Raw genomic sequence first — 25,620 nt, forward strand, 5'->3', positions numbered from 1 at the left:
ACAAGTATTGGACTTCCTTTCCCAGCATAAGCAAAAATATAAGTGGATGAAATACATGAAGCAATTGCTTTCAGACTGGAAAACTGACAGAACAAAGCTTTCTGATCCTTAAGAGAGAATAAACACACTAGGTGAGCCCCACATATCTGTCAGAGAGTAATTTCCAAGCCACTGCACAGGTAACTGGAGCACCAACAGAGAGCAGTGGTTTCCTAAGTGAGAATATCTATAAAATTTCCTCTACCACGTCATAAGCTTAGTTTCAAGGAACCCCGGTACCTTAATAATGTATAAAGATTTTTTTTTTTTTTTTTTTGACAGAGAGAGAGAGTGTGAGCGAGCATGTGAGTCCGGGGGTGGGATGAGGAAGACAGAGAGAGAGAATCTTAAGCAGGCTGTCATAACCCTGAGATCATGACTTGATCCAAAATCAAGCATAAGGTGCTTAACTGACTGGGCCATCCAGGTGCCCCAATGTATAAAGATTTAAAAAAATAAAATAAAATGTCCTATTCAATGGCCCCAGCAATGATACTATAACTATTAGCACAGGCCCTCCCTCCATAGCAAAATATCTGCCAAATCAGCTTAATTTTAAACTTGTATGAAACTCAGAAATGAGATCAGAATTTAAGATGTAAAAGTCGAGCTTTCTACCTTTTTGTAATATAAAGTTTGAAATTATACCTCTATTCCCCCTTTAGATGTACTGAATTATACATAGCACTTCCTCAAATTATCCATCCAATAAGGATATAATCTTGCTTTCATGAATGTTTGTGTATGATCTCTACATCATCAGGGATTTTAATATTAACAGTTGATGATTATGGGTCCCATTATTTTCTTTCGATCAATGGCCACATTCTCATTAGACCCTTCATGGGCAAATAGCAGCCTTTATACAGGGATACAGGTGCTTCTCCAGAAATGAGACTGTCTTGAGTGATGCTTTCAACCCACTATTTACCCACATAAACCTCTCAAGTCAGTAACCAGGGCAGAACAAATAACCCTTCAGAAACCACTCACCAGGTGCTGACCCATTCCAGGTCAGAATTTTCAAGTATTGGATTGAAATTTACCTTCTGATTCATGCTTTATATTTGCTGAGCAATCAAATTTACAAAAAGATTTGTGAGGTTTCTCACAAGATCCATGAATTTTTGAAATGAGTACAAATCACTTTACAGTAAATGAGAAACAGCTCAGTTAAGATAGGACAAAATAAACAGAAGAAAATGAGGCTTACAACAATCACCAATGAGAGTTAGTTTTTCTGGTCCACCTTTTTTGTCTTTAATTTTTATTAAAGGTAGTAAACCAAAAATACAGTAAGTCTACCATAAGGTTTTAGTTAAGAAGCAAAATCCAATGTACACTTGAAAATACAACAAACAGGAAAAAGTGCATTCATTTTAATAGATGGAGGAAAGAAGCTCTCAAGGAAAACTGCTGCCAAACAAAGGAATAATAATTTGAATTTTAGAATGTATGTAGGGGCTGAAGAAGGGTGAAATGTAAGCTTACACTTGAGCTAGGTGAAGTTTTTATTCTTTGCAGAAATTTCTTCTCCTACACATACAAAAGATTCTTAAGTACTGAAAATATCTGAACCACCATAATAATCCATATGTACTAATACTGAATATTCCTTTCCTACTGGCAAAAACAAAACAAAACTTGCATCAACTAGAACAAAGAAGTTGTACTTTAGAAAACTATTATTTAATTCTTGACACGCCTTGTAAAATCCTGAGAGTTATGAGGGCACTGGAATTCTATTTGTTGTGCCCTAGAACTATTAACTAGTATTTTTTCCAATTGGCAGAGTTTTTTTTTTTCAGAGGCATAAGTGACCTGCAATAAAATGCACAGATTTCAAGTGTCCTGTTCAATGAGTTTTGATAGATGTATTCACCCATATAATTATATCCCAACCAAACTTTGGAACAAATTCATCAACCCAGTGTATCTTCCTATGTCACTTTCCAGTCAGTTGCTCCCTGGAGGCAACAACTGTTCTGATATTTATTATTATGATTAGTTTTGCCTATCCTAGAACTCCATATAAATAAAATCACAAAGAATATACTTTATGTCCCTTCCTTGCTAAACATGTTTTACAGATCCCCATTCATGTTGCAAGGATCAGTAGTTCATTTCTTTTTTGCAGAGTACTGTTCTATTTTCTGAATATACCAAAATCTGCTTATCCATTTGCATGTTGATGGACATTTGAAATTTCCCCAGTTTGGAACTATTATGAATAATGATATCATGAAATAGTCATGGGAGTTTTGTGAACAAATGTTTTAATTTCTTTTGGAAATTAAAACCCAAGAGTAAAATTATTAAATCACGGTGTAGATGTGTGTGTTTGTAACTTTTTAAAGAAACTACTGAACAGCTTTCCAAAGCAGCTGTACAATTTTACACTTGCTCCAACAATCTATGAAAGTTCCAACTGTTCCATATCTTCACCACCACTAGAATTCTTCAGTCTTTTTAATTTTAGCTGGAGATAAAGCAGTATCTCCAGCTTTCAGGATGAGAGCACTACTGTTCAAACCAGTCTTCTTATGCAAAAACATTAATCAGTAGAATTAGATTAGGGAACTTTATATATGTTTAACAAATGAGCATTGTATGTATACACTGTAATATACCAATATAAGGCCAAGATGCTTTATAATCCTATCCACGCACAAAACTATATAACATTCATACATAAAACTATAAAAACAGTGAGTATACATTGATTTTATACTATTATGAAATCTATCCATGTTATTGATAGAAACATAAATATATGATGACAAAGGAAGCACCTGAATCTCAAGAGCACAGTTTACTATCACTTTCTATTTATTCTTTAACTCAAGAACACAGTTTACTATCACTTTCTATTTATTTTTTAACTCAGACCATTGTTTAAAAAAAATCATACTAGTCATAGTTTGATGTCCCGCCCTTTTCAATTTCACTTGAATCTTGATCCCCCCCATTTCACTAAACATTTGAAAAAATAAAGTTAGAAATATGTATACCATTTCATCATGTAAATATACCAGAATTTATCAAATCCCCTATTGTTGGATATTTAGGTATTGTTTAATATTTAGTAATTATAACAAATCCACAGCACGCATTGAAAAGGTATCTCTGGGATGCCTGGGTGGCTCAGCAGCTGAGCATCTGCCTTTGGCTCAGAGTGTGATCCTGGAGTTCTGGGATCAAGTCCTGCATCAGGCTCTTGCAGGGAGCCTGCTTCTCCCTCTGCCTGTGTCTCTGCCTCTCTCTTTCTCTGTGACTCTCTTGAATAAATAAATAAATAAATCTTTTAAAAAACGTATCTCTGACTACAAATGAACATGTCTGCAAAATTTAATTTCAGAGTTAGCATTTAACTCATGTTACTGATTGATCAAGTCAGCAGTGCCACTGATATCATGCCAATGTTTGTCATTATTATCATTAGTTTAGATGCATTTTAAAAATAACTTGATGTCCTATTATGTGGATTTCAAGTTTAAATAAAACCCAATATAGGTTTGAATTTTTAAAATATGTTTCTCGGGCAGCCCCGGTGGTGCAGCGGTTTAGCACCGCCGGCAGCCCAGGGCGTGATCCTGGAGACCTGGGATGGAGTCCCACATTGGGCTCCCTGCATGGTGCCTGCTTCTCCCTCTGCCTGTGTCTCTTCCTCTCTCTAGCTGTGTTTCTATGAATAAGTAAATAAAACCTTTTAAAAAAATAAAGTAAAATATGTTTCTCAAGGGCACACTTTTACTCTTAAACAATACAGGATTCACTAGCATTTTTTTTTTTTAATTTTTATTTATCTATGATAGTCACACACAGAGAGAGAGAGAGAGAGAGAGAGAGACACAGGCAGAGGGAGAAGCAGGCTCCATGCACCGGGAGCCCGACGTGGGATTCGATCCCGGGTCTCCAGGATCACGCCCCGGGCCAAAGGCAGGCGCCAAACCGCTGCTCCACCCAAGGATCCCTCACTAGCATTTTTAACGTGAAATAGCCCACATGTTTTCTGATTTTCTTTCTGACTAGGATTACTAACATTAATATGCTCAGAAGGTAGTATGGTCTTACTTTTGAAAAAATGACAAGATCCTCCTAATAACAAAGAAAGCAAAATTACACCTGTTAAATTTGATTAGATTGCAAATCTAATTTTTTGTGTCTATATGAATAACAAAATCAGAGTAGTTTATATATTCTGCCCTGAGAGCTAAAAGACTTCCAACCTTTTTTTTTTTTTTTAAAAGCCTAATGAACTCTATGTTTTTCCTGAACAAAACAGGAAGGTCTGATTTTTAGCACTTCATTTTTATATCTTACATATCTCTGCTTCTCACAAATGAGAGCTTTAAATGTAAATTCACCAAAACTCCCTAGTTCAAAATGATTTCAAATATAATTACAACAAAAATAAAGGTCATTGTAAAGTAAAGCCAGTATGGACAATAATTGTCCATACTGGACAATTATTAAAGACACTATTTTTTTTTTTTTTTTTAGTTTCACTGGAACCGATCACTCTGATATAAATACCCTAATAACGGCTTAAGATCCTAATGCCAGAAAATTTTAAGATATGATGGGAATATTGGAAAAGAAAGAAAGAAAGTAATGGAAAACAGAACCAAGTAGGCAAATCTGCATATAATTTTGATTTATATGAGAAAATGATTTAATTGAGATTAAATTAAATGATTTAATGAGAAAAAAAGAATATAAACTGACAGGAAGTCAGAGGCATGTAAAGGAACAATCTGAAGAATATGAAAAAATGCATGTGAAAAGGTACCTTATAAAAGTTAAATGCAAACCACCTAATTCCTAAATCATTAGTTATCTCATTTTGTGACACAATTTCATCCTATAACACACTTTCTTTGAAGGAAGGGTTTTCTTATTCCCTTAATAGCAAACATTATTATAAAAAATATTTTCCATCTACTTTACAAAATTCTTAAAACTAAAAAACCTTTGGAAAACATCAGACAACTCAGGAGATCTTTAGGGCTTTAGAAAACCATACATACTTGTTTAGACACAAACACACACACAAACTGATACTTGTCAATGCATCTCCAAAACAGAATTATCCATTTTTTAAGGGTGAGGAAGCCATAGATCCCAAAGTATATTCCTCTTTCAAGACATCCAAAAACGAAGGGAATAACAAATGAAAACAGTTGCCTAAGAAAACAAAAGGGTTGAAGGGAGGTGGGAAATTTTTGTTTTGAAAAGAAAAGATGTGAATATGTTTGTGAGCTAACTTGGGAAGGCATAAAGCAAGATAAAAGCTTAAGATAGTAAGTGATGATGAAGATAGCTGTGGAAAAGACTGACAAAGGGGAAAAAGAATAGCTGAAAGAATTTTAAGATAATAATCACCTTTTTTCCATTTTGAACAAAAGTAGATATTTTTTAAAAGAATATAAGTATATATTTTAATAGTGATAAGATTAGTTTAGAAATTTTTTTTAAATGACCTTTTTTTTTTAATTTATTTTTTATTTTTTATTTATTTATGATAGTCACAGAGAGAGAGAGAGAGAGGCAGAGACATAGGCAGAGGGAGAAGCAGGCTCCATGCACCGGGAGCCTGATGTGGGATTCGATCCCGGGTCTCCAGGATCGCGCCCTGGGCCAAAGGCAAGCGCCAAACCACTGCGCCACCCAGGGATCCCTAGTTTGGAAATTTTTAAGGAAAAAATGTATTTCCACAAGAAACACAGTCCTTGAAGCAAGTGTAAATAAACTATTCTAGTTATTGTACACATTTAGAGTGACTACTTTCTTCTTTTGGCACAAATAATTCTTATAAAGTTTTATGAAATTTCCTCTCTCAAAGAGTTGGTCTCCTGCAAAGATTGGAGTTTTCACCATTAGTTTTTAAAACTTCACATAGCACCTATGCTACACATAAACTTCTCTTAAATAACTGAATATTTATCATATATATTATGTACAGATATTTATAATATACATAGAACAGATATTCATAACATCCATGGCTAAATCCTAATTATGCTTCACAAAAATATATAAATTCTTTACTTTCTGCACTCTTTCAATATTTAATTGAGGCCCTACTATTTGGCAGGCACTTGATAGGGGTACAACAAAACTAGGGAGCCAAGAAATTATAAATTAGACTGGATTCTATCCTGTAGGCAGGGAGAATCTTCAAGGCAAGTTAATTAGGGCAGTGGTATGATTCCAACTATAATTTAACAGAAACACAACACAGGGAGATGACTTAGGAGCTCAATTAACACACCTGACAGAGATAAGTGCCTTGGAGGTAACAGTTATGAAGAGGAAGGTGACATTTGACAATTAAATATGGGTTCGAGCAAGAAAGAGAAGGCCTCAAGGGCACTTGGCATTCTATTAATATCTCCAGCTTTCTGTTATGTGTATGGATGCTCTTCACCACTGGTGAGCAAAGTGAGGGTGCCATTTCTGGAGCAAAATGGTACAAAAGAGAAGCAGCATAAACTACGGATTCAATAAACAAAAAACAGTTCTGCCCCTGAGTTATCAAACTACAACCCTCAGGAAGTCCTTAACCTCCATTCCCTTCAGCATACATTTGTCATTACACAGGTCTTCTTGATTGTAGCTGATGGTGACAAGTCTCTCTCCCCTCCTGGGCTGGAAGTCCTCACTCAGCTTTGTGTGCCCAGTCCCAAGTGACATCCTTCACAGCCTGACCTCCCACTCACCTAACTTCATTCCTTACCCTCTTCTGCAGAGACCCTTCATTCTAGCAACAAGAAGTATTTATCCTTTCATAATCATTTTCAATGCATCTGTGGGTTTGCCTTTGGCCCCTTCTCCCCCAATACTGTACTTCTCTATCGCCAAATCCATTTTCTGTTCTCCTGCTTTCTGTTCCAATCAGAGGGGACACTCGATGGGTAAAAACCACTCCCATGACTGCCTCAGATTTTACAGCCAGCCATACAATCTGCTTGCAGGAAAATCTCTTCAAATGTTTAGTGAGGAAGCAATACCATTTTGTGAATATTTTGTTCCTCACTTCTGGTAGAAGACACAGTTTTTTTGTTTTGTTTTGTTTTAAAGATTTCATGTATTTATTCATGAGAGACAGAGAGGCAGAAGCATAGGCAGAGGAGAAGCAAGCTCTCTGCAGGAAGCCCAATGCAGGACTTGATCCCAGGAACCCCAGATCATGATCTCAGCTAAAGGCAGACACTCAACCACTGAGCCACCCAGGCGTCCCAGAAGACACAGTTTCAACATTACTTCCTCCATGAAAATGTTTCTGAGTTCTCCTCTGCTATCCCTGGGCACCACCTTTGCAATCCTATTAGACCACAGATTACAGTGCTTCCTACTTGTCTCATGTTAGGGTCCTCATCAGCAATGTCAAAAACTCCTTGACAGTAAGGACCACGATTTTGCCTGTTCTAACACATATCTGATATATATACACACACAACACTCAAATATTATGATATTATTATAACACAGCTCTCAGCTTTTAAATGCATCTAAAAGAAGCAATATTAACTCTATGTTCTTTATATGGTATTTAAATACCATAATGTCCTCATTAGTGTTTAACATACTTTAATAATACTAGAGGAAGGGGCAAGGCTCTGATGAAGATGACCTACCTCTTAAATTAGCTAGACTCACCATGCTAAGGGAATCAAAGGCCCAGAAGGGCAGCCTGGAAAGCAGTTTGATTCATTCACTACACATTCGCTGAAAACCTCCTCTGAGGCTACATGATCATAACATCATATTTATGAACACATACCACCTTACACACAAGAAATGGTTGAAAATTCAGAAAGGACGTTCTTCTGAAGTAGTTACTAAAAGGGGCAGACCTCTCTCATACATGTGTGAGAGACATATAAGCAAGTCAGATGGTTAAGTCATGACAGTCCTAACCAAACACCAACACAACCATCAACGCTACCAAACTGGAAGCAAAGAAGTCCTATGTCAAATTATCAAAGGCCCCAAGAGAAAAACCACAAACTTTATTTTTTATTGAAACATTAGGATTTCATCAGTGCCATCATAGACATGCTATATAGGGTCAGGAGATTGCTACAATCAGGTTACCATTTCTAAAGAGAGATGAGATTAGCAGTCCAAGTTATGAGCTAATATTGACCTGCGATGAGCCAGCAAGGAGACAACCGGTACACACAATCTGGTGAGGAGCATTCAGGAAGTGGTGGAGGCCACATTCCACAATGCCCAGTGCACATACTGAGTGCTCCTTCTCTCTAAAATACCTAACACTGAGACAGAAGATCTTTAAAAGCCTTGCTTTCCCCCCCCCCCCATACCACCATTATTGAAGCCTACCAAAATCACTAGGACCAGAAAACTCTCATCCTGTGCCTTAAAATTCTGTTCAATAAAGCCAGTAATCTAGCAAAACTCTTATACTCAATAGGGGCCAGTATTAATTACACTTATTTATGGCAAAAAAAAATAATAACGGAAGAAAAGAACTGTGGACGTGTTTAAAAGCAGTGATTAATATTCCCATTCTGACTATTCTCTTTGTTTTCAGCTCTGTAATTTCACTCTGATGATACTCTTTAAAGTTTCAACCAGGTAAGGAAATCTTCTTAAAAAAGATCCTTTTGTCTGGAGATTTGGAAAAAGCACGAGCAGTAGCCCATTCCTGTAGCTTTGCCCTAACTAATAATAGTGATTAGAGTAATTTTATAATTAAAGAGAAGGAAAAAAATCTGATTTGTAATTGACTTGGCACAATCTATCACCTGGGCTCTAGCGTGAACACATTTTTGCTTTTCTTTAAACTAGTGGCACCAAGCGTGAAGCAGATTACACTAGAGAAAGACATCTTTTTTGACTCCTAAGAGTTGATGTACTGAAGAAATTTTGTAACTTTGTAAAAACAGTGTATCCTTTCTAAACCACAAGTTTAAGATGCAGGTGATTTAGGAATGACTGTAAACTAAGACTATGTTATTTCCGCTGAGAGTTTTTTAGTTCTTTTAAAATAGTTAGAAAAGTTTATCTGAACTGGAGAAAGCCTCCACCCGTGTGCTGGCAAAAGACCTTGTTTTCAGGTGTTTTACTCTCCTAGTACAGTGGAAGGGAAAGGATGTTTGTAATATTGTGACTTCACGCTCATTGTGGGATGAATGTATTTTCTCATCTAACTTCCATACTTCCCTCCCCTGCTGCCACATCCTCCTCCCCTGCTGCCACACCCTGCAAAATATATTTACTTATTAAATCTGAAATAAGTTTCTCTCTCTCTGGTTCATTTCCATTTTGTTCTTTTCCACATTCTTCACTTATGGAATCCTAGGACATTGCAGTCATAGTAAGAATGGTATCAAAAAGCACATATTCTACTCACTGAAAATAAAATGAAAGCTCCTTAAAGAATGATTTATTTGAAAGTGGAGGAAAATTTTATATCTGCCAAAGTCTAGAGCTCCCCCAGTTCTCTCCTGTCAAACACAGTGGCCTGCCCGATCTCCATTTCAATATAAAAATTACCTGCTAAACTGAAAGGAAATGCATCCAGAAGAAATTTTTGAAGCAAGACAAAACTATGTGTACCTCAAAAAACTAGAGTGTACCACTCTCTCTCTCTCAAGTTGTAGACTGAAGAGAACTTCAAGGTCTTTAGTACAAATTCTTTTTCAACTTTAAGATTCCTTGTTCATGTCCTGATTTTCAATGATGAGGAATTTGAAGGACAGCTGGTTTTATTTCTTGTCAATTAATTACTAGGAGAGTCATTTGGTACTTAGAGTACCAAGTCAATCTTCTTTTCTCTGAGAAAATTTAGAATAAGTCTGTTATCACTTACAAATGACCACTCTTCAAACACCTGAAGGCCACTCTCTTACTCCAACTGACTTCATGATTCTAAAGTAAATGTGCCATTTCTCCTTTTTTTTTTTAAATTCAGCAGGATTTGTACTTAAAAAGAAAAAAAAAATTGTTACACGAAAGCAACCATGTCCTGTCTGGCAAAGGGTCTGAGTCTACAGTGGCAGCCCACCCCCAAAGAGGCTTCCCAGAGCACAGCAGAGACAGATGTCCTAAAACATCCCCCAGACCACTTGAGACTCATCACCAAGCAGATCTGCTCCTGCTCCTGTTTACAATCTCTCTAAAGGATGCCTGGAGACAGCGTGACCTGACCAGGAAAGAGTAGGATATTCTACTGACAACCCCTCTCCCTAATGCCTTCTAAGTGGGGTCAGTTTCATTAGTGGCCCTATCACACTGCTTCATCACTTGAAATTGTCACAGTGGTGACAAGTCATTGTCTTTCCACATTTATGTGATTGACTTTCTGACCCCAATGTAAGATTTCATAGTTATCTACATTGAATTCAGATCATCTCAAAGGTACACAAAGGAAATTATCTGAGAAGATGCTTCAAGGAAATTTTTGTGTACAAATTTCTGGGGTTTGTTTATTCAGTCAAATTGGCTCCTCTAATCTCAGGTGTAGAATAAGAAAAGAGCCTTTTAGCTGATGGCTGCAGACAGTAATTTGAAGCATTTTGATCCTAACTGAAAAACAAACTTTACTACTATATAATTTTCTTAAATAGCCATTATTCTGGCTATTTTTTCACTTGATAAGAACCATTTGCTGGGTTGTAGGACAGTTCCACTTTTTGAGGAACCTCCATACTCTTTTCTAGACTGGCTGCATCAGTATGCATTCCCACCAACAGTGTGTGACGATTCCTTTTTCTCCACATCCTCACCAACACTTATTGTTTCTTGGGTCTTTGATGTTAGCTATTCTGACAGATGTGAGGTGATATCTTATTGCAGTTTTGATTTGCATTGCCCTGATGATGATTTATAGCAGTATTATTTACAATAGTTAAATTTTAGAAGCAGCCCAAATGCCCACTGATAGATGAGTGGATAACGAAAATGTAGTATGTATATACATGGTATGGTATGATATATGGTATGTATATCACAAGATTTAGTATGTAGATCCAGGCAATGGAATATAATTGAGCCATAAAAAGGCATGAGATCTTGCCATCGGTAACCACATGGATGGAGCTACAGAGTATAATGAAATAAGTTAGTGAAATATAAGTGAAACAAGTGAGTCAAAGACAAATACCATCTGATTTCATTCCTATGTGGAATTTAAGAAACAAAACAAACGAGCAAGGGGGGAAAAAAGAGAGAGAGAGAAGCCAAGGAAGACTCTTAACCATTGAGAACAATGGTTACCAGAAAGGAAGTGGGTGAGGGATGGGTAAAATGGGTGATGGGGACTAAGGAGAACTCTTGTTTGTCCTGGTGAGCACTGGATGACCTACGGAAGTGCTGAATCACTATATTGTACACATGAAACTAATATAACACCATGTTATATTAGTTAACCACACTGGAATTAAAGAAGAGAATATTTGGCACAACAGGAACCTTGTTTTTGAACTTTGAGACACATGAATATAAAATGGCCAAAAAAGCCTGGAAGACTTGTAAAAAGACGATTTTTCTATACATTTGAAAGCCTTTTTTATCAAATATATGAAAAATATGCATAAGGTGATATGCGTAACACATAAATATAGATTGCAATGTAATTGATGCTCTAGAATAATTGCTCATTCTTTGCTTATGAGAAAAACAAACAAACAGAAAGTACAGGATTGCTTCTGCCCAATTACCTACCTGCCTTCTAGAACTATGGTGTGCTCTGGGCTAGAAAGTACACAATTCAGGCCAGACTGTACTTTTAAGAACACTTCCCCTTTTAGCTATTGATGTATCATAGATATCAGAACAACACTGAGCTTTGAAATAGTCTGTTGGTATCACCAGTTTTTCAGGAGAGACGGGAGGCTCCTCCTTCAGTACTCATGACTAAACCTATCTGTGTGGATATAGGCTCCTGGTTGCTTAGGAATTCATTGGCTCTTGGCTGTTTGTTTCCCATTCTACTTGAAGCAGTAACCTTCATTCTGCTTGAGATACCATCATTCATCTTCAGAGTCATGGAGTGTCATGCTACATAAAAAGAGGTTATATTTTGAAACACCTTTAAGAGATTCCTATCAAGTAAAGAAGAGTCAGAGTAACAGTTACATGTCTAACAGAAAATTAGAACATTCATGTACTTCAACGGTCTCCCTGGCCATTTTTTTAAATGTGGCTTTTAAAAAAAATTATCAGGTTTTCTTTTGTTTTTTTTCCAAATTACTAAAGTAATATACCTTCACTGTAACAAGCAAATAATTCAGAACTGTATAAACTTCCATTGCCTTTCCCTTTCTCATTCCAACCTATGCTCTTGAGGATGACCCATTTTAAAGCCTGATGTGTATCATTCCAAGTTTTACTATGATTTTTATATAATCTTAAACAAGCATATACATGTAAAACACATTCAAGTTTTGTAATACAACCTAGTACAAATATGATATTGTTCAGCGATTTGTTTTTTAACTTAACATTACCACCGACCTCTTTTAAAGCCAATATAGACAGTTTGACCACATTGTTTTGAATGACTGCATGATATTTCATAGTATTAATGTAAAATAATTTATATAGCCATGCCCTTATTGAAGAACAATTAAAGTCTTTGCCACATGTTTGCTTATAGTTATAAGCAACTATAGTTATAGTTAACATACCAGTACATATTTCTCTATATATTATGTTTTTTATTTCTGTAAAATAGATAACCTACATGTGGGAGTCATGTATCAAAGAAAATACAAATTCTTAATTTTTAAAAAATGTTGCCTACTTATTCTCCCAAGGGACAGAGCTAACAGTGTTACTATGTGCCCTATCCCCAATAACTCTGATAAGACTGGATACAGAAATTAGCAATGTTTCTAAATATTCTCAAGCTACTGGATTAAAAAAAATCATGTTTTATTGTATTAATTTGCACCTCTGTGGGATTAGTTTAAATATTCAGCTGTTATTTTGTTGTAGTTCCTATTGAAAGTTATATTCATCACTTGTCAAGAGACAATGACATTTTGTACATTCCTTTTTTAATTCCTTTATAAATTCCCCATGAAAATATAATTGTTAACTTATCTCCTAGAAGACCAAACCTTGCAATTCTATTACTTGAATTAAACAAAGGTTATCCAAATTAAATTACAGGATTCTAATTTTTAATCATCTCAGCTAAGTGTCAGTCTTAACAATAAAAAGCGGTTTTGCCAAACCTCTACCTGAGCTATCTCAGCCAAATTACCAAAGCCTTAACAACCAAGGGAGCAACCAAAATCTACAGATTATCACTAAAGGGTAACATGGTAAGAGAGTGGCAAAGGGGTGCCTTTGGGGGACAGGAAGGCTCATCTGAAGTGGTAATAATTAAGATCAGAGTGTCAAAAAAGAACCAGGTGTGAGCAGTTAGGAAGAAAAGGGGGTGAGGGAGGCACGGTCAAGAAAGTGATGGACCAACATATCTAGAAAATTGTAAGGTGGGAGAGAACAGCCGGATATAGTAGGGTGGACTGTACAGATTGAAAATGAAGTGGATTTTGGGATAGGAGGTAGGAATCAAGAGTTTTATTTGCACCTGTGAAGTTTGAGGCCATTATATATCCAAGTATAGATATGGATAAGCAATCCCAGAGGTGACTCCAGGGTCAAGGAAGAGGACAGGGCTGACAATACAGATCTAGGAGACATTGGCATCAGGATGCCATTAAAAGCCACTGGATTCCTTAAGGTCACATAGGGGTCATCGAGGGGTCACTCATGAAAATGTCAGAGAGTGCAAACATTGAGATACCACATCACAGTTAAGCATCAAATGTTCTCAAGAATAGTTATTCAAAATTACACTATGACTTAAAGATAAAACTTTGAAAAGCAGATATATATAAAGTTTTGATATGCATTATTTTAGGGAATCTCATACTGAGTTGTAAGGCAAAAATTTTATATTAAAATACCAATAATAATCCCCAAAGTATTTTTTGTGAGTTTAGACACTCATGGCTGAAGTAGTGGCATTCTGAGTGAGTCATTGCTTACAGGTATATAGATACATAGCATTCTGGGTTCATTAGTAAACACAGATTACCATCAGTCACAAAGCCTTACATGATGCACATAAAGTATTTGGTAATGAAAGAAATTTTTAAAAAAGATTTCTTGTATGAGACAGTAACTTAAAAACAGACTTAAGGACTTTGATTTCCATGACCTTGAGAATGAGTGCCCTCCTTAAATTCTGCAACCCAGGGGCTTCCCTGGCCCCACACTAGTCCTAGCCAGTGCTGACTTCTTTTAATTAGTCTGAGAACATGTGTTTCATTTCATTGATTCAAGTGATTAAAATAATGATGTGGGTATTTCAATTAAAATGTTGACATCAAAAATAAAAAGTCTCAATTTAAACTCTGAAGAAGCCTCCAAAATCGACAAAGGCCATGACCTAACAAAAATGAAAGTAAATAGACCTCGACTAATTTTAATATCATAATTTATTATACATCATGTAATTGGTTCTTGGAGAGTCATTTTTGAAAGTTGAGAAAAAGTCTAATACTGGAACCTAGTTAATCCAATGTATATTTATTTTCAGTTCTCTTTACTTGTTTCTTTCCTCTTTTGGCAATGAAAGTAAAGACTGGCTTTATCATGAAACTGAAACAAATACACAAAAGACTTCAAAGATCAGTTTTGTTTTGAAGCCATTAAACAAGTGCCAGGAATTTTCGAAGTTAGTAGCTGAAACTCTTAAAATACTTGGTGGCTTGAAAAATCATACTTATATATTAAATACAAGTTGAATTTCTCAATCCATGAATAAACAGTTTTAGCAGATCATCTATTTTCATGATTCATTAAATTTAGGATTTTTAACATACAGATATATCATATATATGGAATGTATAAAATCTTGATTAAACCCCAAGTAATAAATACATAAGACTACCTGAGTAACAATTTATTCTAAAAACAAATATAGTAAACTGAAAGAAACAGCAATTTTAAAAAGCGGGAAAACAAAATGGACTTCCATGAAATGCAATTTGCTCAGGAACAAAATCAGATAATCGTGGAGAAACACTTTACTTTTAAATATCACTGACATTCTTCAGGTTCTGATAGGCTCATTCACATAATTAACTGTTTATAGAATATTTAGCTTGCAACAATAGCTAAAAGGATCTTGTTTCAAAGTTCAGAAAAAAATTGTAATTACAAATATTTGATATTTTTACTCTAAAAATACAATTAAAATGAAATTTTTCATATCATTTTTCATATCATTTCATATCATAAGCCAACTAAATAAACTTCATGGTCTAAATACTTAATTTCAAATTCCTGTCTTATACTGCAACATGGTAAGAAAATCAGGATAAATACAAACAGCAAAGTCTATACTTTCCATAAGTAACTACATGAAAACTTGAAAAGTGAAAGAACTGAATACTGTTTATTTATTCAATAGTAGAATAGCTAGCACATTTTTAATGTCAGACATGTAGCTATCTCATCATTCCATATGGGTTGGATAAATAAATAAAGCTAATAGAAATGCAGCAAAGATTAAAGAAATACACTCGTCAGAAAACAGAACAATGATCAAAATAACAGTATTCACATGGAAGTCAGAGAGGCCATGGACAGTAAAAGCCTGTAAGGACAGAAGCAGAAAAAAAGACAAGAAATAAAGTTGACTTAAGTAAGTAGCACAGTTGTACTGAAGGCAATGCTATCACTATTAAATTCAGGATTTGAAAGAGAAAAAGTCTTACTTACCTGAAAGAGGAACATACACAATACATAAAGCAAATAAGAACAAAAGAGAATGTGGCTTCCATTTCCAATGACAGTTCCACATTTGATCTGAGTGAAACATCCTGCAACAGAAGAAAGCAACCATCAGGACACTCAGTATTCACTAAAGCGTTAGGACAATAATAGTCAAAGTGTAGGTTTTCAGCAGAGATTGGAAAACAGAAATCGTTTTCAACCTTGCTTCCAAATAAAGGAGGAACTTTAGAGGTGATAAACCAAATCACCTCTTCTAGCTAATTAGGCAAAAGAAAAAAAGAAATTTACGCATGTCATTTGCACTTGCTGGCACCTTCCTTATCAGAGTCTAGGTATAATAGGTGATTTCCCAATGAAGATGGGGAAAAATTCAGATAATTCAAGTTCATTTATTAAAAAATAAAGCAATTTCAGCTTCAACCTTCAGCATCACGAGTCATATGCCCATCTAGATGGCAAGAGGATTTTATATCAATCTCTTCTAGAATCTTCCAAAAATTTAGACTTAAAGGAAATGTTTTCATTTTATAACATCTGCTGCTTTACAAATGGTAACAGTTAAGATAAATTTTCCAATCATGTGCTTTCCCCTAAGAAAAAGCAACGAAGCACTAATATGCAAAAAAGAATAATTTCCTTATAAATAACAATAGCTTTCAATGTTTTTAAATGCCTAGTAAACACCAAGCATTATATAAACTAGTATATGGCATTACATGGAGGGTTGCTGCTTTGAAAATTCTCAAATAATTATCCATACAATGGTCTGATCTTCAAACTTAAAATTGTACCTAATGATATTTTAGATAGGAACATCCACATTATCTTGGCTTCAAACAGTGGTAATGATACCTCGCATTGGCTTAACCTCATCAAAACAGGTAAGCCTGTGAATGGGGCAGCAAGTATCAAGGTCAATCATCAGAAGGTCCATACAGGGACCCGTAAGGATGAGAGCCATCAGGCAGGAAGATGGTAAGAAATCTCCAGATCCTAAAAATCTCCAACTATGGGAGTTACCATAGTTCCAGGTGATAACTGAGAGTCTTTTTATTTCTAAAAAGAGAAACAACTAATAAGATACTGTAGGATCACAGTAATACCTTTTTTACCTGAAGGTTGCTTACCTGGAGTAAAATATGTAATACTAAACACAAAACTAGAAAAGTAGGAAAGGGAATACTCAGACAAGCAAAAATAGTCATCAAATGATTCCTGCACTTGCCTCAAGCCTTCATTTCCAATCTATCCTTTACTGTCAGAGACCACCTAAGCAGCAGAGACCAAGCTCTAGAGTCGACAAGAGAGTCACTGCTATTTGTGAGCTATGCCACCCTTGGGTAATTTCCTTGACTACCCTGCACCTCCTATTTTTCACCTGCAAAACAGAAATGGCAATTGAACCTAATCCATAGAGTTGCTGGATGATTGAATCAGATCACATCTCTTAAGAAAGTGCCTGACACTCAGCAATTGCTCAACAAATATTAGATGTTATTGGGGCACCTGGGTAGCTCAGATGGTTGAGCATCTGCCTTCAACTCAGCTCAGGCCACGATCCTGGGGTCCTGGGATGGAGCCCGGCATCAGGCTCCCTATGCAGCGGGGAGTCAGCTTCTCCTTCTCCGTCTCCCTTTTGCCCTGCTCTATTTTTTTTCTCTCTCTCAGATGAATAAATAAAATCTTAAAAAAAAATATTAGCCATTATTATTGCTACTACCATTCCAATATAATTGTGGTTATTCTGTCCACAATAAAATCAAAAGAAAAGGCTTAAACAAGAACAGACAATAGGATGTCATAAACCAACACCCATCAGTTGAGTTTGGGACTACTTCTGTATCACCTTGGAACAGAAACGGGAAAGGATGATTCATGTCTGCCATGAATGCAGAAATTTTGAGTACTGTCTGACATTCATGCCATGTTTTTATATTCACCCAACTAGAAGTTCTAGCATCACACAGCTCCTAATGGAAATTCTAAACTGGCAAAGCTTAAGACCTGAAGAGTATTTTTCTGAATGGAAGGTAGGTCTTAAAACACATTTATCCAAAATAATTGAAATTTAAAGCAATGTTACTACTTATGAGAAGCAACATGCCACTGTACATCATAATAATATATAATAATGATGGATGTGAGCTCTGGAATAGCAAAATTACAAGCTGGTGCCTCTATTTATTGTGTGACTTCACAGGCAAGTACTTTAAACTCTGGACTATTTCCTCTTCTGTAAATAGGATACCATCCATCAAAAAGATAGAGATAATACTACATGGCACTTAGTAAAAGCTTTAAAAAGGGTAGATGATAGACTGCTGTTACATGGAAGGTTCACTCATTTGGAAGGATGGGTCCATTTCCCACTGATGTTGGATGAATGAGGTGTTTCCCATTCATGCCATGGATGAATGAGCATGCTCCTAAACTGAGGCCCAGGAAACTGAGGGGCAGACCAATCAAACTTGGCTGCCTGCTATACCACACACAGTCAGGAGTGTCATCAGCCTGAGAGAACTCCCAGTTTCCTAACCTTTGCGGCATATGACAATTTTCCTTTATCAGTATGGGAATAATGGTGTCCTCTTAGACTTATGTACTCTCTAAACAATCCTCAAGGAATCCAGTTTGTTAGCTTTGTCAACATTCAATACTATTTATTTTATCATGCAACTTTGTTTTGCTACAACAGGTTCTGACATTTAGGGATTCCATAATCAATCCTGAAGCTGTTTTACAAAATCTGCCTGTAATTCTTTCAGACAAGAGCTGCAGACGATGATCTGGGGCTTCATGTGTTCTGGTTCTCAAGACTCCATCACTTTGTATTGAAAAGGAACCCAGGATAGGACAAGTACTTAGAACCAAACTTAAACCACATGGCAAGTCAACTTTCATCCAGTTTACTGTTTACTGAAGAACAGAAACAAATAAAGTAAGAATAGAACAGAGGAAGGAAAGCACTGTGTGTCTTCTCAGGGGATCACTTAGCAAAGACCCATCCTTGAGATTCAAACAACTTTCTCACAAGAACGGAAAATCCTGAACAGGGTTACTAAGGTTCTAAATGGGAACTACCAAAAACATAATCCTGTATCACTTGAATTGTAGCCTCAAAGTTCTGAAGAGAGAAAGAATTTTTTTTTTTTAAAGTAAAAGAGAGCCATCCATGGACTTCTACCACCTGAAAAGAATCTAAAAATTATGCAACAAAACCTATCACTTCACAGGCAAAAACAATACAACATTAAACCACTTGCCAACTGGGTCACCTGGCTTCCTAGTCACTTGTCCTTTTTGAGAACCAAGCTACCTCTACTGCAAACCTGCTGCCCTTTACAAACTGCATAGGTGACAAAATACAACATGTTTAAGTCCTATTTCAGGAGTTTTAGAACTTAACCCTTCCACAGGAATTGTTTTAACGTCAATGCTCCCCTTGTGAATGTGATTTAAACCAAACGTTATCGGGACTCCTTTGGCTCAGGGCGTGATCCTAGAATCCTGGAATGGAGTCTCACATTGGGCTTCCTGCATGGAGCCTGCTTCTCCTCTGCCTATGTCTCTGCCTCTCTCTGTGTCTCTCATGAATAAATAAAATATTAAAAAAATAAAATAAAAATAAATAAACCAAACATATCACTGAAATAGTCTGTAATCTAGACAACCTACCTACTATCTTGCACCTCTTTACTCCTGCTGGATCCCTTAAAAGTCAAATTTAAAGAGAACTTAGTGAAGAAACTTTGAAATCAGTTGAGTAATTGACACGGCACTAATTCTATTATTAACCACAATGGTCAGAATTACCTCATTCCTCATATCCCAAAACGTATTCATTTTTGTTTTTTTTCAAAGATTTTATTTATTCATTCACGAGAGACAGAGAGAGAGAGAGAGAGAGAGAGAGAGAGAGAGTCACAGGCAGAGGGAGAAGCAGGCTCCATGCAGGAAGCCTGATGTGGGACTTGATCCCGGGACTCCAGGATCATGCCACAGGCCAAAGGCAGGTGCTAAACTGCTGAGCCACCCAGGGATCCCCCCCAAACATATACCTATGTTAAAATTGTCACCAAGGGGCATGGGGAGTGGCAGCGAGAGTACCTTAATTCTTCTAGAATGAAAAGAATGTAATTTGGTTTATTCAAGTCTGTGCTCATAACTGTATTTCTTCTTCTGGTTAAAGATCATGTTCCTGAGCTCAAACAATGAATAAGAGAAAGTGCTATTCTATTACTCAATTCAAGTTATTTTATTAAGTTGTGTTCACCCCCACTTCGAAAAGGTAAAAAGGTTTATTCTTCAAATCTGCACACATCTTGACCCTTATTTGAGCAGAAATAGCCACTGTTCCATGACTGGTACCACAGGTGAAATTAAAAGGCAACCCTGAGAAACACACCTGAGTACATGTAAAACTGGGAATGTCTGAAAAAGAATACTGTCTCAGTATTCTGGTTGTGGTATTGTACCACAGTTTGCAAAATGTTATCCCCGGGAGAAACTGAGTAAAGGGCATAGGATCTCTACCACTTCTTCCAACTGCACGTAAATCAACAAACATCTCAATAAAATTTTCAACTAAAAAAGTAAAGCCTGAAGCCATGATGTATATAATTTACTTAATGTGAGTCAGGAAAAACACTGTGTGCATCTACTGAGAGTAGTGGGTGGAGGGAAGAAGGATGGAAAATAAAACAAATGGGGTAAACCTTTACATTAAGTGATTCTGTGTAAAGTATAAACAGGTGTTCTTTGTATCATTCTTGAAACTTTTCTGTAGGTTTAAAGTTATTTATAAATAAATTTCCACACACCCATCCAATTTACACTGAGGTGTATCAATGTTTATATCATGATACTCCCATCACTATTATTGTTTCCTCATCACCAGTTTTACAGAAGTACCATCTCATTTGGATTTCCTTTACTTGGGTTGGCATGTTCATCATTTTTGTAGTTTCTATTATAATAGAAATATTTTTCTTACTAATTTGTGATTTCTTTTTAGCAATGCTAAGCCCTTGTCATATTTGCTACCAATGTTTCAAACACAGTAATTCTGAAGTTTTCCTTAAGGCATTCTAAATAATTCCATCCTGAGTAATGCTTTAAGGGAAAGTAGGAGGATACTCAGGTAACCACGCTTAAGTTTTATTGGCGTTTTTAGTTACCACTGAAAAGTCCTTTTGATGTCTTCACGCCAGCCACCCAGTATGCATCGCAATGCCATCCAATGTAGATAATGTAATAATGGCATCCAAACAGAAAGGAAATGGAAGGATACGGTTTTTTTTTTTTTTTTTTGCCTCAGCATGCCACACACATTGAACAAAGTCTTCTTCTATTTAGTCTAAAGTCTAAATTGTCTCTAGAAAGTTTTAATCATCCCATCAGAAATGTAAACTCCGTAAGAGATGGGCAGTTAGAAAACGGTCAAGTTTAAGGAAGTGGTTGTCAGTTTATTTTTAATGTATAAACTGATTCTCTTTCAAATCATTATTTCCAGAAATCAGAGTGACGTGTCCAGTTAGGCAGTAACACTACAAGCTTCTAATATTTCCCATAAGCCAAGAGACAATAGCCTCTTTCACCATTCATATTGGAAAAGCACAATGTCATGTAATTTATATAAGCCATAAATGGAACGAACGGGAGCTCCATGAAGCTTGAGACCAGCTACCAGGAGCCTTGCTAAATCTACTAAATTTCTTAGGATATGAAAAATATGTAGTCACTATAACTCCAAGTATATTTATAAAATCTGTAATTTCATAACTTGAGTGTCACAACATAGTAATACTTTCACCGCAAAGAACAGGCAGAAAATATCTTAGTTTGTATGCCTGAACCCATTAAGATTTAAATTTAAAAGATAATAGAGTTTGTGTTCCACATTGTAACATTTTTCAGTAAGATACTAAGAATATTTACTTTGGAAAGGTTGGTATTATTTCCATTTATTCTAACACACTAATATCTAAAAAGAATCAGATCATCTTAAGCCATTCCATGTGAATCATAAACAGCAAAATGGTAAAAGAAACAGCTATAATCTGGCAAGAAATGGAAAAACTTTCAGTCCAAAAAGCTCAATAAACTCAAATCAGGATACTAAACTTTATATTTTATGTGATTAAATACTCGTATCTTTATATGACAGAAGTTTTAATCATATGCAATTCAAATGAGCTACATCAATTAATTACATAATGAGGAAATCTGTACATTACCTGCTGTTCAGGTCCACATATTTTATTTTAAAAATTGGTATGCACACTTTTTTTCATTTCCCCTAAGATCTAAATTACCTAGGAAAGCTGAAAGGAAGCTAGGCGAATATCTGCTGTTAAAAACCTTACTATACTTTCAGGAAAAACTGATGTTTAAAACAAATTCACATTCATTCAAAATGTGCCGCCTGCATATGAGAACAAGTCTTATGTGGGGCTGTTGGCTGTATCCCAAGGTAAATTATTTCGGGTTATACCTTGCTGATTCCACCGGCATAAATGAAACCTTAAAACTCACAGGTGTGGAATTACTTCACATGCAATTTTAGCAAAAATAAGTAGTTCTTTTCTAATTATACTGCTCACTACCAGGAACAGAAGGGCAGAGAGCTAGGCTTGCAGTGGGCACTACTCTTCCTGTTTTAAAACTGTGTGCTGGGTGGGGAGAAGAGGAGACACTGGGAGGAAGGGAAAGACAGGGCCTGAGGCGCAAGTCTTCCCAGGTATGAAGCTGAAAGAGGAGATTTTAATGGAAATACTTAAGGATCCAGCAGCTGGGCGAGGGAGGGGCAATAAGAATTTCTAGAAACACTTGTATTCTTGTGGAAGGGAGCAAAATGTCTGTCAGGGTATCTGCGCAAGAGTAAAGAAAACAGCAGAGCGAACGTTACATATTACAAGAAAATTAACTTGTGCACTGGCCGCAAAAACAGGCCCTTTTTAGAACAATCCTCCTCTTTGCATTCTGGGTGTGCTCAGTGGCCCTTTCTCAGGGTCGCCCTGAGGAATCTCACCGCTTCCATGGTCACTCCATTAAATCAGAACCTTTGGGATTTCCCTGACCATTCCCACCCCTACGTCCCCCACCTCTCATTCAAGGCAAGTCGCCTCCCAGGCCCCATCCCGTAAAACGACACGGTCCTTCATTACTCATTAACCTACGAAATACAACCAAGAAACTTCTCTGCGCGCTTCTTCCTTCCTTCCTTTCTTTTCTTTCTTTTCCTTTTCTTTTTTCTTTTTCTTTCTTTCTTTCTTTCTTTTCTTTTTTTTTCTTCTTAAACCATTCAAATAAGTCAAAGATGCAAGAATAACTTCTACAGTCGGGGGTGACAATGTGTAAAGTCAGCATTTTCTCGGGATACCAGTACCTTCCAGGCCCCCAGGTGCTGATCCAGGATCGCTCCTTCTTGGCAGGGCGAGGCCCCTGGATGGAGGAGCCGTGCCTGTTAGCCCTTGTTTGATTTGACTCGAAAACACGTTTTCCCCATTCTTGAAGCCCTGCCCTTTTTTTTTTTTTAAATGCTTTCCACCGCCCAAATGTGAGGTTTACCTCTCACTGGAAAAAAAAAAAAAAAAAAAAAAGCCAGCCGCAGCCGCACACACATGTCACAGCTCCGCCTGGCAGGACCTGCTCGCTCCTCCGCGCCTCGGGGTCAAACCGAAGACAAACCGGTTTATTCTGTCCACGCAGTCCTTACAAGATCACTTAGCGGAGGGAGGTGGGGGCGCGGGGGTGGATGCAGGTGAGGGCGTGAGGGCGTTCTCAGCCGCCAGGTGAGACTTACATGCTGGCATCGCTGCGCTCAGGTCGCCGGGGCCGCGCGGTCCGGTCCGCGGCCTCCCCGCCCCGCTGCTCGCGCGCCCGCCCGTGCGTCTCGCTCCTGCCGGCGGGTCCCCGGGGGTCCTCGGGAGTCCTCGGGGGTCCCCGGCCGGGGCGGCGCAAGGTGGGAGGCCCCGCGGCCGGGTTCGAGCGCCGGCTCCCCGCGGCCCGGGCCGGGCGGGGCGGCAGGTTCCTCCTCGCAGGCAAGTGGAAGAAAAGTTAGGGGCGAGGGCGGGGGCGAGGGCGAGGGCGACCGCGGGGCGCTGGAGCGCTCTGGGCCGGGCGGGGGCGGAGGGCTCTGACCCGCGGCTCGCGGGCGGCGCACGTGGTGGCGCTCCGTGGCCTCGCCCCCCTGCCCCTTCCCTTCCCTTCCCCCTTCCCCTTCCCCGCCCCCAGCCCGCGGGCTCCCGCTGCGCGCTGGGCCCGGGCCGGGGGCTCAGGTGCGGCTGCCCCAAGGCGCGCGGCCTCTGGCCCGGCCCGGCCCGCCGCCCCCCGCCCCCCGAGCGCGGCCGCCCCACCCCGGATCGCCCTGCCCGGGGCCGAAAGTGGTGACCGCGGGGCGGGGGAGGCGCGCCCCAGGACGGGCCGCCGGCGGGGGTGGAGGGGCCGGGGCAGCCCCGAGGTCGGCGGGAAGAGGAGCCGGGGGGGGGGGGGGGGGGGGCGGGGGCGCGGGGGCCGGGGCGCGGGGGGCACCTCCTCTCCACCCCCCACCCCCTCTCCACCCCCCCCACCCCCCCCCGGCCCGGCCGCCGCCTCGCCGCGCTGGACTCCCTGGTCCTGCCCCGTCCCTGCCCCTCCCTGCACTGTTCCCGCCGCCCCTCTCCCCTCTCCCCTCCCTGCTCTGTTCCCGCGGCCCCTCTCCCCTCTCCCCTCCCTGCTCTGTTCCCGCGGCCCCTCTCCCCTCTCCCCTCCCTGCTCTGTTCCCGCGGCCCCTCTCCCCTCTCCCCTCTCCCCTCTCCCCTCTCCCCTCTCCCCTCCCTGCTCTGTTCCCGCCGCCCCTCTCCCCTCTCCCCTCCCTGCTCTGTTCCCGCGGCCCCTCTCCCCTCTCCCCTCCCTGCTCTGTTCCCGCGGCCCCTCTCCCCTCTCCCCTCCCTGCTCTGTTCCCGCGGCCCCTCTCCCCTCTCCCCTCCCTGCTCTGTTCCCGCGGCCCCTCTCCCCTCTCACCTCTCCCCTCTCCCCTCTCGCTAAAACCCGGAGCGACGCGGGAAGCCCGTGCGCTGCTCCCCCGCTCCCGCCGCACCTTCCCTCCCCACGCGGAGCCCCGGGCCGCGCACCTCGCCTGCTCCCGCCGCCGCCGCCCCCGCAGACACACCTGCCCCCTGCCCCCCCCACCGACCCGCCGACACCCACAGTTCCAGAAATCGGTATTCACCCTTTTGCCTTAGAGTCCCGTCTTCTTCACTCAAGGCCTCTCACTACCGGCACGGGGTGCTGATCCTTAAAGACCTTTGCCATTGCCTCTAGTGTGAGCGGGTCACATCCCATCCAGAGAGAAGTATTGGAAGGGGAGGTGGGTCCTGCGATGTGAGAGGGAAGCAGACTCGGGGTGGGGGTGGGGGTGGGGGTGCTGCCCGTGGGTGCACAGGGATTCAGTGAAAGCAAAACTTGGTATGACTAGTGACAATTGGCTTGGTTGACACTTTTGATTGAGACCATCCTACCAGAGCCCTATTACTTCACTGGGACTGAGAGCTAGGACTAGAGAAGTTGCGCTTTCTTTTAAAATCAGCACCATTTAAAAAAAAAAAAAATGGGGGGGGGGATATTACCAGGGGGCTGGGAAAATGTTCATATAACATTTCATTCAGCAGAATTGGTTTGCAAATACAAATTCAGTTACTCATTGGGGAAAGTCCACTGCCTGGGCTCCAGGGCTCCTACAAAGTAGCTAACTGGCGAAAAAAACTGGACACACCTCCTTGGTGATGAGAAGAGAGAGAGAAAAAAAAAAAAAAG

The 25,620-nt window shown here is 39.2% G+C and overlaps 1 protein-coding gene across 12 annotated transcripts in view; it reads right to left on the reverse strand.

The window, feature by feature from the left end:
* Positions 1–25,258, reverse strand: part of ADGRG6 (adhesion G protein-coupled receptor G6) — a 138,227-nt gene extending 112,969 nt beyond the window's left edge. For 4 of the 12 annotated variants that reach the window (XM_025997926.2, XM_025997928.2, XM_025997925.2 and 1 more), the window contains exons 1-2: positions 23,630–24,000; positions 15,811–15,911 (exon numbers count right to left, since the gene is read on the reverse strand). In XM_025997926.2, the coding sequence (XP_025853711.1) occupies positions 15,811–15,911; positions 23,630–23,631 (103 nt within the window). In that variant the 5' untranslated portion in view covers positions 23,632–24,000. Of the gene's footprint in view, positions 1–15,810; positions 15,912–23,212; positions 23,421–23,629; positions 24,001–25,036 lie in introns of those variants that run through there. The other 8 variants (XM_072719672.1, XM_072719677.1, XM_072719655.1 and 5 more) reach the window with 5 other exon arrangements.
* Positions 25,259–25,620: the final 362 nt, after the last annotated feature.

This window comes from Vulpes vulpes, chromosome 1 (genome assembly GCF_048418805.1).
Source record: "Vulpes vulpes isolate BD-2025 chromosome 1, VulVul3, whole genome shotgun sequence".
In the NCBI taxonomy this organism is placed as follows: Eukaryota; Metazoa; Chordata; class Mammalia; order Carnivora; family Canidae; genus Vulpes; species Vulpes vulpes.